Source organism: Vulpes vulpes, chromosome 8, assembly GCF_048418805.1.
Source record: "Vulpes vulpes isolate BD-2025 chromosome 8, VulVul3, whole genome shotgun sequence".
Classification (NCBI taxonomy): Eukaryota; Metazoa; Chordata; class Mammalia; order Carnivora; family Canidae; genus Vulpes; species Vulpes vulpes.
In genome coordinates this window covers 34,999,175-35,013,680 of record NC_132787.1, presented here as the reverse complement: position 1 = coordinate 35,013,680, position 14,506 = coordinate 34,999,175, and the positions used below count along the sequence as shown (strand labels likewise).

Below are 14,506 nucleotides of genomic sequence, written 5' to 3'. Positions count from 1 at the left end.
TGTAGTGTTTGGCCACAGTCTTCTTAAATAATTGTGAGTGACATCTAAGCTACAAAATCACAAGGGCAACCCCCAGTATGTATGCTAAAAAATTAAGGTAAACAATGAGAATTTGGGAAAATGAACAAAAATATCAGTAGGCTGGGACAACTGGGTGGCTAAGTTGGTTAAATGTCTGCCTTAGGCCCAGGTCATGATTTCAGGGTCCTGGCTGGAGTTCCGTGTTGGGATCTGTGCTCAGTGGGGAGTCTGCTTCTCCTCTTCTCCACCTTGTGCACTCTCAGTAAAATAAGGAAACTAAATGTTTAAAAATATAGATCAGCTTCAGAAAAAAGCAATAGTACAGTAAAGTTTATATAAACCTACCAAAAATAATAAATCTAAGAATATGAAATAGAATGCATAACTACTAAACTATAGTTTCAAAAGTGTCTAACTAAATTTTTTTTATAAAACATGGAAACTGAAAAATGTCTTCTAACTTAAGGGGAACCATAGGTCAATATAAACTTCTACTGGTATAAATGTTACATTTATTAGAAATGTATTTTAAGATAATATTTACAAATATATGTAAATTCTAAGCAAACTTAGTTCAGATAATTTAATGAACATATGATGGCAGCAATATAGTGAGTAGGAAATATCAATTGAGAAATAAGCTATATGAATAAGCTATAGGGAAATTCTGCATTATAAATACAAAGCTAACTGAAAATGTATTAAATAAGCTCTCTAGAATATTTGAGAAGCAATAGAAAAAATATATGAAATTGAGGAAGGGGTAACAACATTTATTCATCCCATAGAATGTGAGAGAAAAAGGAGAGAAAAATTAAGAGAGTTCTGAAATCTTCCAAAGAGGAACCAGCATACTTTAAATATAATCTGTGAAGGAAAGGAGAAGCAGGAATTAAAAACAAAAACAAAAACCAGAAAAACAATCATAAGTCACAGTTAATAAACAACTTCTTAAATATATTAAAATATTTATAGACTTTACAGGCTCAGGAAACTAAAAATAGAACACATAGAAATAGAAATACACAAGTCAAAATGATGAAATGACTGAAGAACACATGCAAAAGCAAAATAACACTCCTGATGGAACCAGGTAGGTTATAAGGTGAATGAAGTCAGTGTGAAAATCATGGGATGGGTGATAAATCTTCCACCTCCAGTAGCCTTAGACCACATGCCTATAACAGAATTCATATCTGCCCACGGGAAAGTAGTTCACATTGAAGGGCACAGACAGCAAGACGAAGGAATAGGAAGTCCCTGGTCCTAAATCCTCCAGGGAAAAAATAACTTAAAAATGTATCCAAACATAAACAGAAGTATAGTCAGTCTAATCCCTCTTGATGAAGATGTCAAGATCATTCAATAGGGAAAGGATAGTATCTTCCACAAACAGTGTTGGGAAACAGACTATCCACGTGCAAAAGAATGAAGCTGGATGTGAACATTTAAACAATATACTCAAGCTAACTCAAAATGGACCAAAGACCTAAACACAAGGTGTAAAACTATAACATTCCTTGAAGAGAATATGAGGGAAGTGTAGACAACATTATGTGTGGCAATGATTCCTTGGGAAAGCCACCGAAAGCACAGACCACAAAGGAAAAATCCATTGTAGACAAGGAGGCTACACCAAACAAAACATCTGTGCATTAAATGATGTGATCAACAGAATGAAAAGATAGAGTGGGAAAACAATTGCAAATCATATTTCAGAAAAGGAATTCTTATCTTAAATATATGAAGATTCCTATAAGTCAGCAACAAAAACAAACCCAAACAACCCAATTTAAAAATGGGCAAAGGAATTGGATAGCCATTTTTCCAAAGAAAATATTTAAATGATCAAAAAGCATATGAAAAGATGCTCTATATCAGCAATTATCAGAGAAATGCAAATCAAAACCTCAATGAGATATGACTTCATAAAATTAAGAATGACACTAGTTAAACAAAAAGTGTTGGTGAGGAGATGGAAAAAAGAGGATTCTTGTACACTGTGTTGGGAATGTAAATTGGTCAGGCATTATACAAAATGGAAATAAAAATAGAATTACCTTATGAATCAGCAATCTCACAGGTAGGAAAATATCTAAAAGAACTGAAAAAAAGAGCTCAAAGAGATATCATTATTTGTGTGCTCACTGTAGAATTATTTACAACAGTCAGGTGGTAGAAGCAATTCAACTATCCATTGATGGATGAATGGATCAAGAAAGCATAGAATATACATGACAATATATTATTCATCTTTAAAAAGGAACTCCTATCTCATGCTACAACATGGATGAAAACACAGGTTATTATACTTCTTGAAATCAGCCAGTCACATACACATGGGGAAGAAAACTGTTTATGATGCCACTTAAGTAAAGCATCTAATGTAGTCAAATGGATAGAAACAGAAAGTAGAATGGTGATTGTTAAAGGTTGAGAGGATAGTAGATAAATGGAGTAATTCTTCAATGAGTATGGGATTTGAGTTTATAAGATGAAAGTTATAGTGATCTTTTGGGCAACAATGTGAATGTATTTAGCACTCCATAACTGATGCTTGAAATTGGTTAAGATGTATGATATAGTTAATGAAAACCAAATTATGGAAAAAAACAAAATATCCATCAAATGATGAAGGGACGAAGATGTGATATACATGCACAATGGAATATCACTCACCCATCAAAAAGAATGAAATCTTGCCATTTGTAACAACATGGATGGAGCAAGAGTATCTTTTGCTAAGTGAAAAAAGTCAGTCAGTGAAAGACAAATATCATATGTTTTCACTCATATGTGGAATTTAAGAAACAAAACTGATGAACATACGGGATGGGAAAAAAAGAGAGAGAAATGAACCATGAGAGATTCTTAAGTTTAGAGAACAAACTGGGGGTTGATGGCGGGATGTGGGTGGGGGGTGGAGTAAAAGGGTGATGAGTATAAAGGAAGGGACCTGTTGTGTTGAGCACTGGGTGTTATATGTAAGTGGTGAACCACTAAGTTTTACTCCTAAAACCAATGTTACACTATATGTTAAACAACTAGAGTTTAAATAAAAACTGGGGGGGGGGGGGGGAAGGATGTATGATACAGTTAAAATTAATGTAAGATATGAGATAGTGTATGATTCCCACTATATAGCAGGCTGGAAAAAACAAAATTCTGAAGACAGTGAAAAGATCAGTGGTTGACAGGGTTTGGTGGGGAAGAAAAGATGATTAGGAAGAGCATAGATGATTTTTTCAGCAGTGAAACCTTTCCGTATAACTCCATGATGATTGACACATGTCATTACAGAATTCTCCAAGCTCACAAAATGCACAACTTCAAGAGGAAACCTTACTATAAACAATAGTCTTTAGGTGATAAAGTCATGTTAATATAGGTTTATTAATTATAGCATGTGAGTCACTTCACTGAGGGATACTGAAAAGGAGTTTGTGTGCTACTCCTACATAAATACATAAACAATAGGGGAATACAGGAAATTTCTGTGCTTTGAGTTTTTCTATGAACCTAAAACTGCTTTAAGAAATTAAAACTTCTTTTTCACAAGGCAAATGCCTTATATTTTGTTATTCATTTGCCAAAACTTAAAAATAAAAGGCAAACAAACAAAAAGAAGATTTGATATTGAAAACAGCAAGAAAAAACTACTCATTACATTTAGGAAAATAATTATATGCTTCTTGCCAGAAGCAAAAAAGAAAAAAAAAAAAGGAAGGTCAAATTCAGAGCTGAATGTACTAAAAAAATGAGAAAGAAACCAACTCTTCTGCGACAAAAAAAAAAAAAAAAAAAAAAAAACAGAACAAAATAAAATAATTCAAAAAGACTGTCAAACAAGAATTATAAATTCAGCAAAACAGCTGATAAGATTATTTAAAACCATCTTTATGGGGCACCTCAGTGACTCAAATGGTTAAACATCTGCCTTGGGCTCAGGTCATGATCTCTGGATCCTGGGATTAACCTATCCTTCTCCCCCTGACAAACACCCTGCTCAGTGGTGAGTCTGCTTCTCTCTCTCCCTCTGTCTTCCCCTCTGCTTATGTTCTCCCTCTCATCAAATGAATAAAAATCATTTTTAAAAAGCCATCATTATAACACTGGATGGTTTTGTTAGCATTTGTTAATTTTTGTGATATGCTATCACCATGAATGCTGCATTTCAGGTCACCAATGTGAACTCATGAATACAGTCTAGGAAAAGACATGCATAATTGGTGTTCAGAAAGCAGTGTTAGCCGACTTCAGTTTGACATTCTTAGAAGTACAGGTTCCCTGTTCTATAAGAAAGTAGAGTGTTCTATGAAGGCCTTCCTAAGATGAAATGGTTAAATTGAAGAAACAATAACCATTAATTTATATGAAAAATTTGTTGGCCCAAAAATTATCTTCTTGGGCTTTTCTGAGACTGTAACTCATCTTGCTAATGGATGCACAGAAATAAATTGAGATAAGTACAGATGCTCAAAAAGAGAATTCAAAGCTATGCTTAATACTGAGATGCCCAGTACAGGTTCTGAGGAAGGAATTTGATGGGGCACTCTCAGGGCTTAGGGTGTGTGCTGCCTCTGTAACAGCCAAACTACCACTGAACACAATCTTTTGCTTCTGCTTTTTGTCCTAAAAGCAAAAATCCCCTTCAGATTTCTGTCATTCAGCAAAAACAGGTACTAACGTGGGTCTTTCTAAAAGTGACATGACAGAATGAAAATGTTTGAAAAGTTGAGGAATAACTATAATAGTTAAGGGGAGAAAAGGAGGTACCTTAGTGCTATTTTCATATATTTTATAAGAATTTAATCAAAATAATTTGAAGTAGAGGGCAATCAATTAACGATATATGTGTAAAGAGTGGCATCGGCAAGATGGAGGGCTAGGAGGTCCCATGCTCACTGGCCCCACAAAAAAAACAATAAGAAGAGTCACTAAACATTCAAAGTAAGAACGGGTCAGGGAAATCTCTAGACAACAAAAAATCAGTAAAAAACCTTGTGGAGCTCAGAAGTTCAGGATAAAAGGAATGTAAGTATTTTGTCTGCATCACCGAACCCTCCAGTTGAGAGCCACTTGGCAGTTAGAGAAATCTCCTCAGAGTGAGTCAAGACATGGAGAAAAGGGAAGCAGGAGAACCCAGCAAGCTTCACCTATGCAGGTTTTGGAACAGAGATGCCCCAACAATCCAACAAAAATATCAAACTCTAGAATGTCAGGTGAAATCAAGACATTCTCTGATAAAAGAAAACTAAGAAATGTGTCACCACCAGACCCACTCTCAGTTGAAGCAAAATTATGACATTCAATGATTCTCAATGTATGTAGAGAAATATTTAAGACATATAAATGGGACACAATAAAGGAACATGAAGGTAACCTTCTACATCTTAATGAAAGTGCTACGGATTGTGTTAGACTGTGTAGACTGTGATATATGCATATATATTTATCTATATAAAGATATCTGATATCTATATTATTTATATGAAGAAAATTAGAACATATATGACCATATACATAACTTTATATGTATAAAGGTTTTATGAAGAAAAGATCTATTTTACTATAAATTATAATCCATCAATTAGGTCATGATGTAGGATATTATAACCTTCATTTTTATCCCACAGCATCATAAACAGTATCAAAAAATAAATTCCAGTTTGATCATAAAACCTAATTAAAAGTTAAAAAATAAAGAGAGAAATGAAAAGATGACTCCAGGAAGGTAATACAGGAAATTATATTCATGAATTTTGGTGAACCTCTGAAACGGGCCCAAAATAATCACCAACACACAAATGGGATTAATTGGACCATGGCAACATTCAAATCCTGATCATTAAAAGACTCCAGTCGGGGAATAAAATGCAAGCCACAGCCATTTCCAACTAGTAAATGGAAAAGCACTCATATCTAAAATATGACAAGGGCTTGGGATGTGTGGGTGGCTCACTTGGTTAAATGGCCTGCCTTAGGCTCAGGTCATGATGGCAGGGTCCTGGGACGGAGCTCTGCCTGGAGCTCTCAGGCTCCCTGCTCAGCCAGGAGCCTGCACTAATCACTCCTGCTGCTGCTGCTCCCCCTGTTCGTGTTCAAGCTCTCTCTGTGTTTTTCTGGCAAATAAATAAATAAAATCTTTGAAAAATATAAGACAAGGACTTCTAAGATGCGAAAAGAAGACACTATCTTGGAGAAATGAGCAAGAGAAACACTCGAGCACTTATTCTCACAAGAGAATATCCCAATGGTTCACAACCTAGAAAAATGGTACAGCTGTAGAACCATCAGAACTTATTGTAGTAATTTTTCTCAGACTGCTGAGTTTATCCTCAAGGGACTATTTGTACAATGTGTGTTTACACAAAAACTAGATAATTATAGGGATAATTTATTATATTGAAAAATATACATATCCAAGGTTGTGCAATTTCATGCTAATGTTAGAGGAAAATGTCTTGTAATCATTTATAAACACAGTTACAATGTTATATTAATACATTATTGTTTTATTATGACAAATGCATATGTACATTACATAAATAACCATATACTATGTAGCTATATATAATAAATTATTATCAATATGATTTGTGGAAAAGGACGTAGAAAAGGCCTTCCATAAAATAATTATTTGTAATTCCCACATACTAAAAAGGAACTAAATTTCTGAGGATAGATTTTGAAAGGTCCTATTCAAAAAACACAGTTGAAAATTCACAAAGTATAGACAGATGCTATACATAGAAGGATTACAAATATCATATGAGAGTGAAAGGAGACACACATAAAAATGCATGCTGCATGATTCCATTGATATACACTACAAAAATAAACAAAGGTGTCCCACATTATTAAAATTGGCAGGGGTAATGGAGGCTTTAAACTTCTTTTTTTTGCTCAGATTTTAATTATGTGATTCCCACTACTTTGTGAACAAGTTGCACAATCATATTTTAAGTTTCTTGATGTGTTGTAAATTAAATAGTAAAGTCATTTCAGACAAAAGAGCTTTTATGAAAGCATGTTTTCTATGAAGAGCACGAATTGGAAATTATTAAGTGTACATTAAAGGTATGAAAATGTAAATAAAATATCGTAGACTCAAACTGTGGAATAGGAACAGATTTTAAAATAAACTAAAAATATGTACAAAAATATGGATGAACTCTACAAATATAATATCAACTGATAAGCTTTTATTAAACCTAAAAACATTTGAAATATTATCATTTCCTCTTTATCATCAATGTTGACCAGGGTAGAGTTCTTGAAGTACAACATGTCAAACTCTCGTTCAATGGTTTTCTTTCAATGCTAATGTAATAGCAATTGTTGAAATAAGTAAACCATCCTTTTGGACATTGGCCACAGTAATGTCCTGGAAAAAGATTATGACATATTATCCAAAAAGTTTTGAATATTAAAACATGCAAAGGTACAACCTGTATGTGTATACACAGATGTATATAACACATCCATGCACCTTTATAAGCTTGTAAAAATAAAATGAAACACGCACATATATACTCTCAAAAGAGTTGGGCTTTCATCCCCAAATTTATATGCCCATATAAAGTAAACCCACAAAAATGTCCATCTCTACATGTCCCTTGAGTCACTGAATAAAACCACTTTTTTGGAATTGTTTAATGACACATCTTTTATCGTATTATAACAGGAGTAAATTTGAGGCCATTGGAAACAGTGGGTATGGAGATTATTATTTTATTTTAATATTTATTCATTTATTTATGAGAGACAGAGAGCATAAACAGGAGGGACAGAGGGAGAGGTATAGAGAATCTCAAGCAGACTCTGCTCTCAGCCTGGAGCCCACATGGGGCTCAAACTCAGGACCCTGGGATTATGACTTGAATCAAAACCAAGAGTTGGACACTTAAAAGAGCCATCCAGGAACCCCAGGTGTGATCATTGTAAATGAGTATTTCCTCCTATTATAGCATGAGAAATAATATTGTTCTATACTCATGATTTCTGAAAATTTATTATGTGATCTTCTACTTAATTTACCCCAAAAGAATCTTTGCCTAGCTTAAGACGGAGATAAAATACAAATTCTACTAGTATATGAAGTTTGAAAGTGATAGTGTACCTTTCTGGATCGTTATTTCCAGGGAAGTGTTATTCCGCACTGGTCCTTCAGCAGCTAGAAATATTAAAGCAACGCTCATACAAACTTAATATTAAACTAAATAAATCATAATGATTTGAGTTTCTCAGTTTAAATTTGGTGTATTGTTTAAAATTAGAAAATCTGGAATAAAATTGATTTACCAGTAAAAGATTAATAAAATAATGAACACATGGGAGAAAATGATAAACATATGGGGAAATAATCCAAAACTCTAAGAACCAAACATCACCATTTCTTAGAGTACTTCATTTAGCCAATCTCAATTTATTTATATTTCTCAATAAGGTCTCTCCTATAACTTGCATTTGAGTTATGAAGTCTGAATATATGTCTGATACTCTCTACAGCGATTCCCTTACTTCTACTTTTGACAAATTCGAATTCAGAATAACCATTCCACACGTAGGGCATATATGCATTAAAATGAGCTAATACAATTCCATAAAGTTCTGTAATCTTTTAAGACACTGATGATCATCAAAGAGAAAAAATCCCTTGTGGTCATTCAAATACTCACAGAGAATACCAGCTATTGTAATCACAGTGGACATCAAGACAAGGCAGATGATTCCCAGGATTCCAGCAATGAGCTTCCCTGGACATGATACTAAATAGTAGGAAGAGAATTGAAAACACTGACAAAAGATGGATGGGAATAATCATTTAGGAAATTTACGTACAAGAGAACCAATGATGCACAAGGAGTCATATATAAATGCATGGCCCCCAAACCTGCATCTACTCTTGTAATCTTCTCTCAGAATATACCGTTGCATTTGCAGTAAATATATTACCCCATGAGACATGATAAAGACCATGAATTACAACACTTGAACAAGGCTCATCCTCAAATTTCAAGTACAATATTATATTCTTGCTCCAAGCTCTGATCCTCACAAAAGAAAAATATGGGAGATCATTTCCTATTCATACCCTCCACTCCAGCACCCAAAGAACACATCCTAGAAAATTACACTGTGTGTAGTGAATGTTTTACCTTTGCAGTGGTAGTTCTTGCCATCCCCTTGAAGATCCTGAGAAGCATTTTGAAGATTTAATTCTGCATAGGTTATTTCCTGCTCAGTTACTGAAGTGGAACACTTAGTGCCCTTAGCTTTCATTTGCTGTCTTTTTGAGTCCTTAGCCTGATTGAGCTCTGCATAGGTACCTCCTTGGCTATGCATGTCTGCAACTGCATAGTGGCAGGCGCAGTCCTGAGCGGAACTGTACTGAAGGACTTGATGAAGAGTGTATGTAATGACAAGACTGCTAGGACAGTGACACTGGGTGGAGTGTGGGGTGAGTGATTTCATTTGCAATTGAGCAATGCAAAATCTGGTGCTAATTTCCTTAGAGCTTTAAAGAAGTGTTTCATGATAGTATAAGTGGTTTCTACAATGTTATTCTATGTTTGACACAATAGTATTGGTTGGAGTAATGTAAAGTGAAAATTAGTGAAGAAAGGAATTCAGGAATAATATTATCCTTCTTAAGACAAGGTCAGATTCCACAGAAACACGTCAACATTATTAGAATAACTGGGTTAATATTAAAATGCTGTATTAGAAAGAAAATGTTGCACCAGTATTTCTGACAATTTTTAAAAGCATTATTGGTTAAAAAATTGAGTGCCCTAAATTTAGGAATACTAGTTTTGGCATATAAGGAAATACCTGTAGTAAATGACTTTTAGTTGAGGACTTTGATTTCTTTCCTAAAAGGTAATGTTGTGCCATCATGTGACCATTTATTTTGAATAATTGTGGAATTCTGAGAAACCGTAATATTTTAAAAGAAATATTTTGGATGTTGAAAAATGTTATGACACAATAAATTTATCTCAAATCTGAACAATACTGAAAACAAAAACCAAACAATATTTTTTAAAAGTATTTAACACCAGAAATTGATAGCTGATTTGATGGTAAACATCTGAAACCATAAAATGATAAATAAAATTGTAGATCATTTAGGGTAGAACACTGTTGGTACAAACTTCCAGAAAGATCTTTCAATGTCAAAAGCATAAGGGTAGCTTTAGTTGTATAAGGAATTCTAATAAATGAAGTTAATGTCATTTCATAATTCAGTCCATGCATTCTGCAGTCAGTGAAATTTGGAATTACTCCTGACTCTCCGATTTACAAAGTATGACTTTTAAAATATTCCTTCCTGTCTTGTTTATACTAATCCTAAATCGGAATTAAAATATACAAAATATAATGCATATACAACACTATTCCATCTGGATTTTCTAAGCTCTTAATACTGTATTAGTTATTTTAAGTACTTTTAACACAATATTCACATCACCATTACTGATTCATATGCTTTGGACATGTAACATAAGTCATTAGATAAGAATGTCTTTCAGTATTAAATATCTTTCTTTGCCAATTTTGATCATTTTTTTAAAAAGTCTTTTGGTTGTTGCATACTTTAGTTTAAGTTAGCATTTTCAGAAGATCCCTCATCTTGCTTTTCATGAAAAAATCAAACTTCTTTTATTTATCAAAGCAAATGTATGAGAAATTAAGTTTTACCTTTAGGATTTGGTGATTCACTTTCTTTAAGATTTTATTTATTCATGAGAGACAGAGAGAGACAGAGAGGCAGAGACATATACAGAGGGAGAATCAGGCTCCCTGTGGGGAGTAGGACTTATTCCCAGGACTCCAGAATCACATGCTGAGCTGAAGACAGATACTCAACCATTGAGCCACCCCGTGTCCCTGATGGATTCATCTTAAGAATCTATTTTTCTTAAGTATTTATTTAAATTTTAGTTGGTTAACATATAGTATAATACTGGTTTCAGGAGTAGAATTTAGTGATTCATCCTTTACACATAATGCTCAGTGCTCAGCAATACAAGTGTCTTTCTTAATACTCATCATGCTTTTAGCCCACCCCTGTCCACCTCCCCTCCATCAACCTCCAGTTTGTTCTCTATACTGAAGAACATCTCATGGTTTGCTTACTTCTCTTTTTTTTCTCTTCACCTATGTTCATCTGTTTTAAGAATCTATTTTAAATATGAGCTAAATATCAAATAATATATGTAATTCTATCTATATTGATGACAAATCCAAAATTAACTGTTCCTTGTCATGATGCTTATGGGATTTCACTTGAAATTCTATTGATTTGCAAACATAATTATGCATGTGTAAATGCACCTAATTACTTCTCCACGGGCAAAAAATTGAATATTTTAAGAAATTCTCCAACGTATTTCCTATTCATTCCTGTCTGTTACCCTGAAGTTTTGGAATAAAAATGCCAATGTTCTCTGCCATTTGATTATGTATTAATTGCACCTCAGTTGCATCCCATCCAGAATTTGTATCTCTTACTAAAATAGGTGGTTAGGAAGAGAGACAGGGCAGTGCAGACACATACCTTCTGTTGGCCAGAGGGTAAGGCATCTTCTAGTAGGAGACCAGGTACTCTTATAAATAGACACTAACTTTGGTCTTTACAGACTGCAGGCCCTGTGAGAGCTCAGAGTGACACAATAGTGGAAAAAGTAGATTTCTCATCACTGTGTCACTTAAAATTTGAACAGGAAATTCTTACACTTGGGCTATTTTGAAGACACTTTATCTCATCACACACCTCCAGAATGTACACACTTTCAGTTTGTATTGTGTCATTTATTTTGTCCATTAGCAAGTATCTCTGAGAAGCTTTTGTGTTCCAGAAGGTATTGGGATCAGAGCCTTGGCGACTCAGGCTGTTAAATGACTTCCATCTGATCAGAAACAATGAGAATTAGGCCTTCTGAAAAATATCTTACATGTTTAAGTTTTACTTTTAGATAAAGTTGCTGAATTTTCCATTACATGCAATGTTCTTGTTCTTATGTGCTTGCTATGTCATTTGCAGAGGGAGAAGCAGGCTCCATATAGGGAGCCTGATGTGGGACTCGATCTCGGACCCCAGGATCACACCCCAGGCTGCAGGTGGCGTTAAACTGCTGTGTCACTGGGGCTGCCCCCGGCCTTAGTTTTTAATAGACCTGTAATCAATCTCATTACTTGTAAAAAAAAGTTATTTATATTTCTGCTGAAAAGAACAAAATGCCTGTGGGAAGGACACAACATTGAATAATACAGACCAATAGCACCATGAAGGAGGTTTGAATTCTGAATAATTACTCCTACTACTTATGGAGTCATCTTCCAATGACAACAAGTTGGCTCTATTATAATAGTAATATTTGTTTTCAATGAGATAAGCCTAGGTCTAATGAAGTACTGGGAAAATTAATGTAATTTTTGAAATTTTTACTTAACTGAAAAAATTGAGTGAGGGCAGCAAAAGTACTTTTAAAACACAATTAGGTGATACATGAACATCCACAGAAATAAAGCATTAAGTCTAAATTACATAGTTTGCATCAATAAAATTCTCTTCCATTTTTTACATTGTTGGATTTAACTTGGGAATAATTTTGGAGGATAGTTGCATGTATATTTCTATTGGTCTATAAAGTTCTGGGATTTATTGCAAAATTAGGTGACAATTTTATTTTTATTTTTATGTATTTATTTTTAATGATGTACAGTTGACATACAATACTATAGTAGTTTTAGGTGTAGACATAGTGATTAAATATTAATACACATTATGATATTATCATGACAAAACTCATTGCCATATGTCTCCATACAGAATCAATAGTGTTATTGAATATTCCCTATGCTGTAATGTACATCACTGTGACTTATGTATTTTATAACTGAGAGCTTGTACCACTGATTTCCTTTCACATATTTCAGCCCTTCCTCATCCTCTCAGCCCTATAGCAATCAACCACTCTTTATATATAAAGTCTGCTTCTGTTTTGTGTGTTTTTAGATTCTACATCACCAGTTTAATCATAGAGATTTTGCTTTTCTCTGTCTAATTTTATTTACATAAAACTTGCAGGTTCATCAATGGTGTCAAATATGACAAAAATTTCATTATTTATATCTGATTAATATCCCATAATATATATAGTATATATATATAGACATATATATATACCATCATATATATATATATATATATCCACTTATTCATTCATGTATAGATTTGATGACAAATGGGTTGCTTCCATATCCTGACTATTGTAAGTAATACTGCAATAAATAGAGGGTGCATACATCTCCTCAAGTTAATGTTTTCATTTTCTTCAAATTGATACCCTGAGGTGAATTTTCTGGATGTTCCACTATTTCCATTTATAATGTTTTGAAAACCTACATACAGTTACCCATCATGACAATATCAACTTTAGTTCCCACTAACAGTGCACAAGATGCCCTTTAATCCATATCTATGCCAATATTTGTTATTTTTGTCTTCCATTCTGACAGGTGTGAAGTGAGATCTCATTAGGGCTTTGATTAACATTTTCCTGATGATTAGTGATGTTGAATACCTTATCATGTGTTGGCCATCTGTATGTCTCCTTTCAAAGAATATCTATTCAGGTCCATGACCCATTTTTTAATCCTTTTTTCATATTAATTTGGGTGTTGAGCTGAGGAGTTCTTTGTATATTTTGAATACTAACCTCTTGTCGGATATATAATTTGCAAATATCATCTTACATTCAGTAGGCTGCCTTTTTATTTTGTTGGTGTTTCTTTGGCTGCACAAAGCTTTTTGAGTTTGACGTATCATTTTTTTTTCATTTCATTGCCCTTCTTTAAGGAGACACATCCAAAGAATAAAGTTAAGCCCTCTCTCCAAGAACTTAATGCCAATGGATTCTTTGGGAATTTTATGATTTCTGGCCTTCCATCTGGTTTTTTAACTCATTTTAGGTTTATTTTTGTGTATGGTGTGCAAAAGTAGTCTAGTTTTATTTTTTAGCACATATTTTTTGTTTTGTTTTTTTAAACAACATTTAGTGAAGACTCTCATTTCCCCATCTTCTGTTCTTGCCTTCTTCATCATCTATGAATTGACCATATAAACAGAAATTTGTTTCTGGGGTTTCTATTCCATTCATTTGATCTCTGTGTCTATTGTGGTGCCATACTGCTTAGATTGCTACAACTATGTAGTATAGTTTGAAATCTAAGAGCATTTCCTGTTTTATTCTTCTTTCTAAAGTTTGCTTTGGTTTTAAAGTATAGTTTCTCTAAGTATTCTTACTCTGGTTTTCTTTCGATGTCCATTTGCATGGTAATTTTTTTCTCCACCCTCTCAACTTTAATCTCCGGTCTCTTGTTTACAGCACATACATGGGTCTTGTCTTTTTTTATCCATTCTGACACTCTATGTCTTTTGACTGGAGCATTTAGTCCATTAATATTCAAAGTT

The 14,506-nt window shown here is 33.8% G+C and overlaps 1 protein-coding gene across 1 annotated transcript in view; it reads right to left on the bottom strand.

Moving 5' to 3' along the window:
- LOC112917499 (NKG2-A/NKG2-B type II integral membrane protein-like) overlaps nucleotides 1–9,369 on the bottom strand; it is an 87,367-nt gene extending 77,998 nt beyond the window's left edge. Inside the window, exons 1-3 of the mRNA XM_072718798.1 lie at nucleotides 9,183–9,369; nucleotides 8,712–8,798; nucleotides 8,144–8,188 (exon numbers count right to left, since the gene is read on the bottom strand). Coding sequence (XP_072574899.1) covers nucleotides 8,144–8,188; nucleotides 8,712–8,798; nucleotides 9,183–9,369 — 319 coding nt within the window. The remainder of the gene's footprint in view (nucleotides 1–8,143; nucleotides 8,189–8,711; nucleotides 8,799–9,182) is intronic.
- Between the last annotated feature and the right edge of the window lie 5,137 nt (nucleotides 9,370–14,506).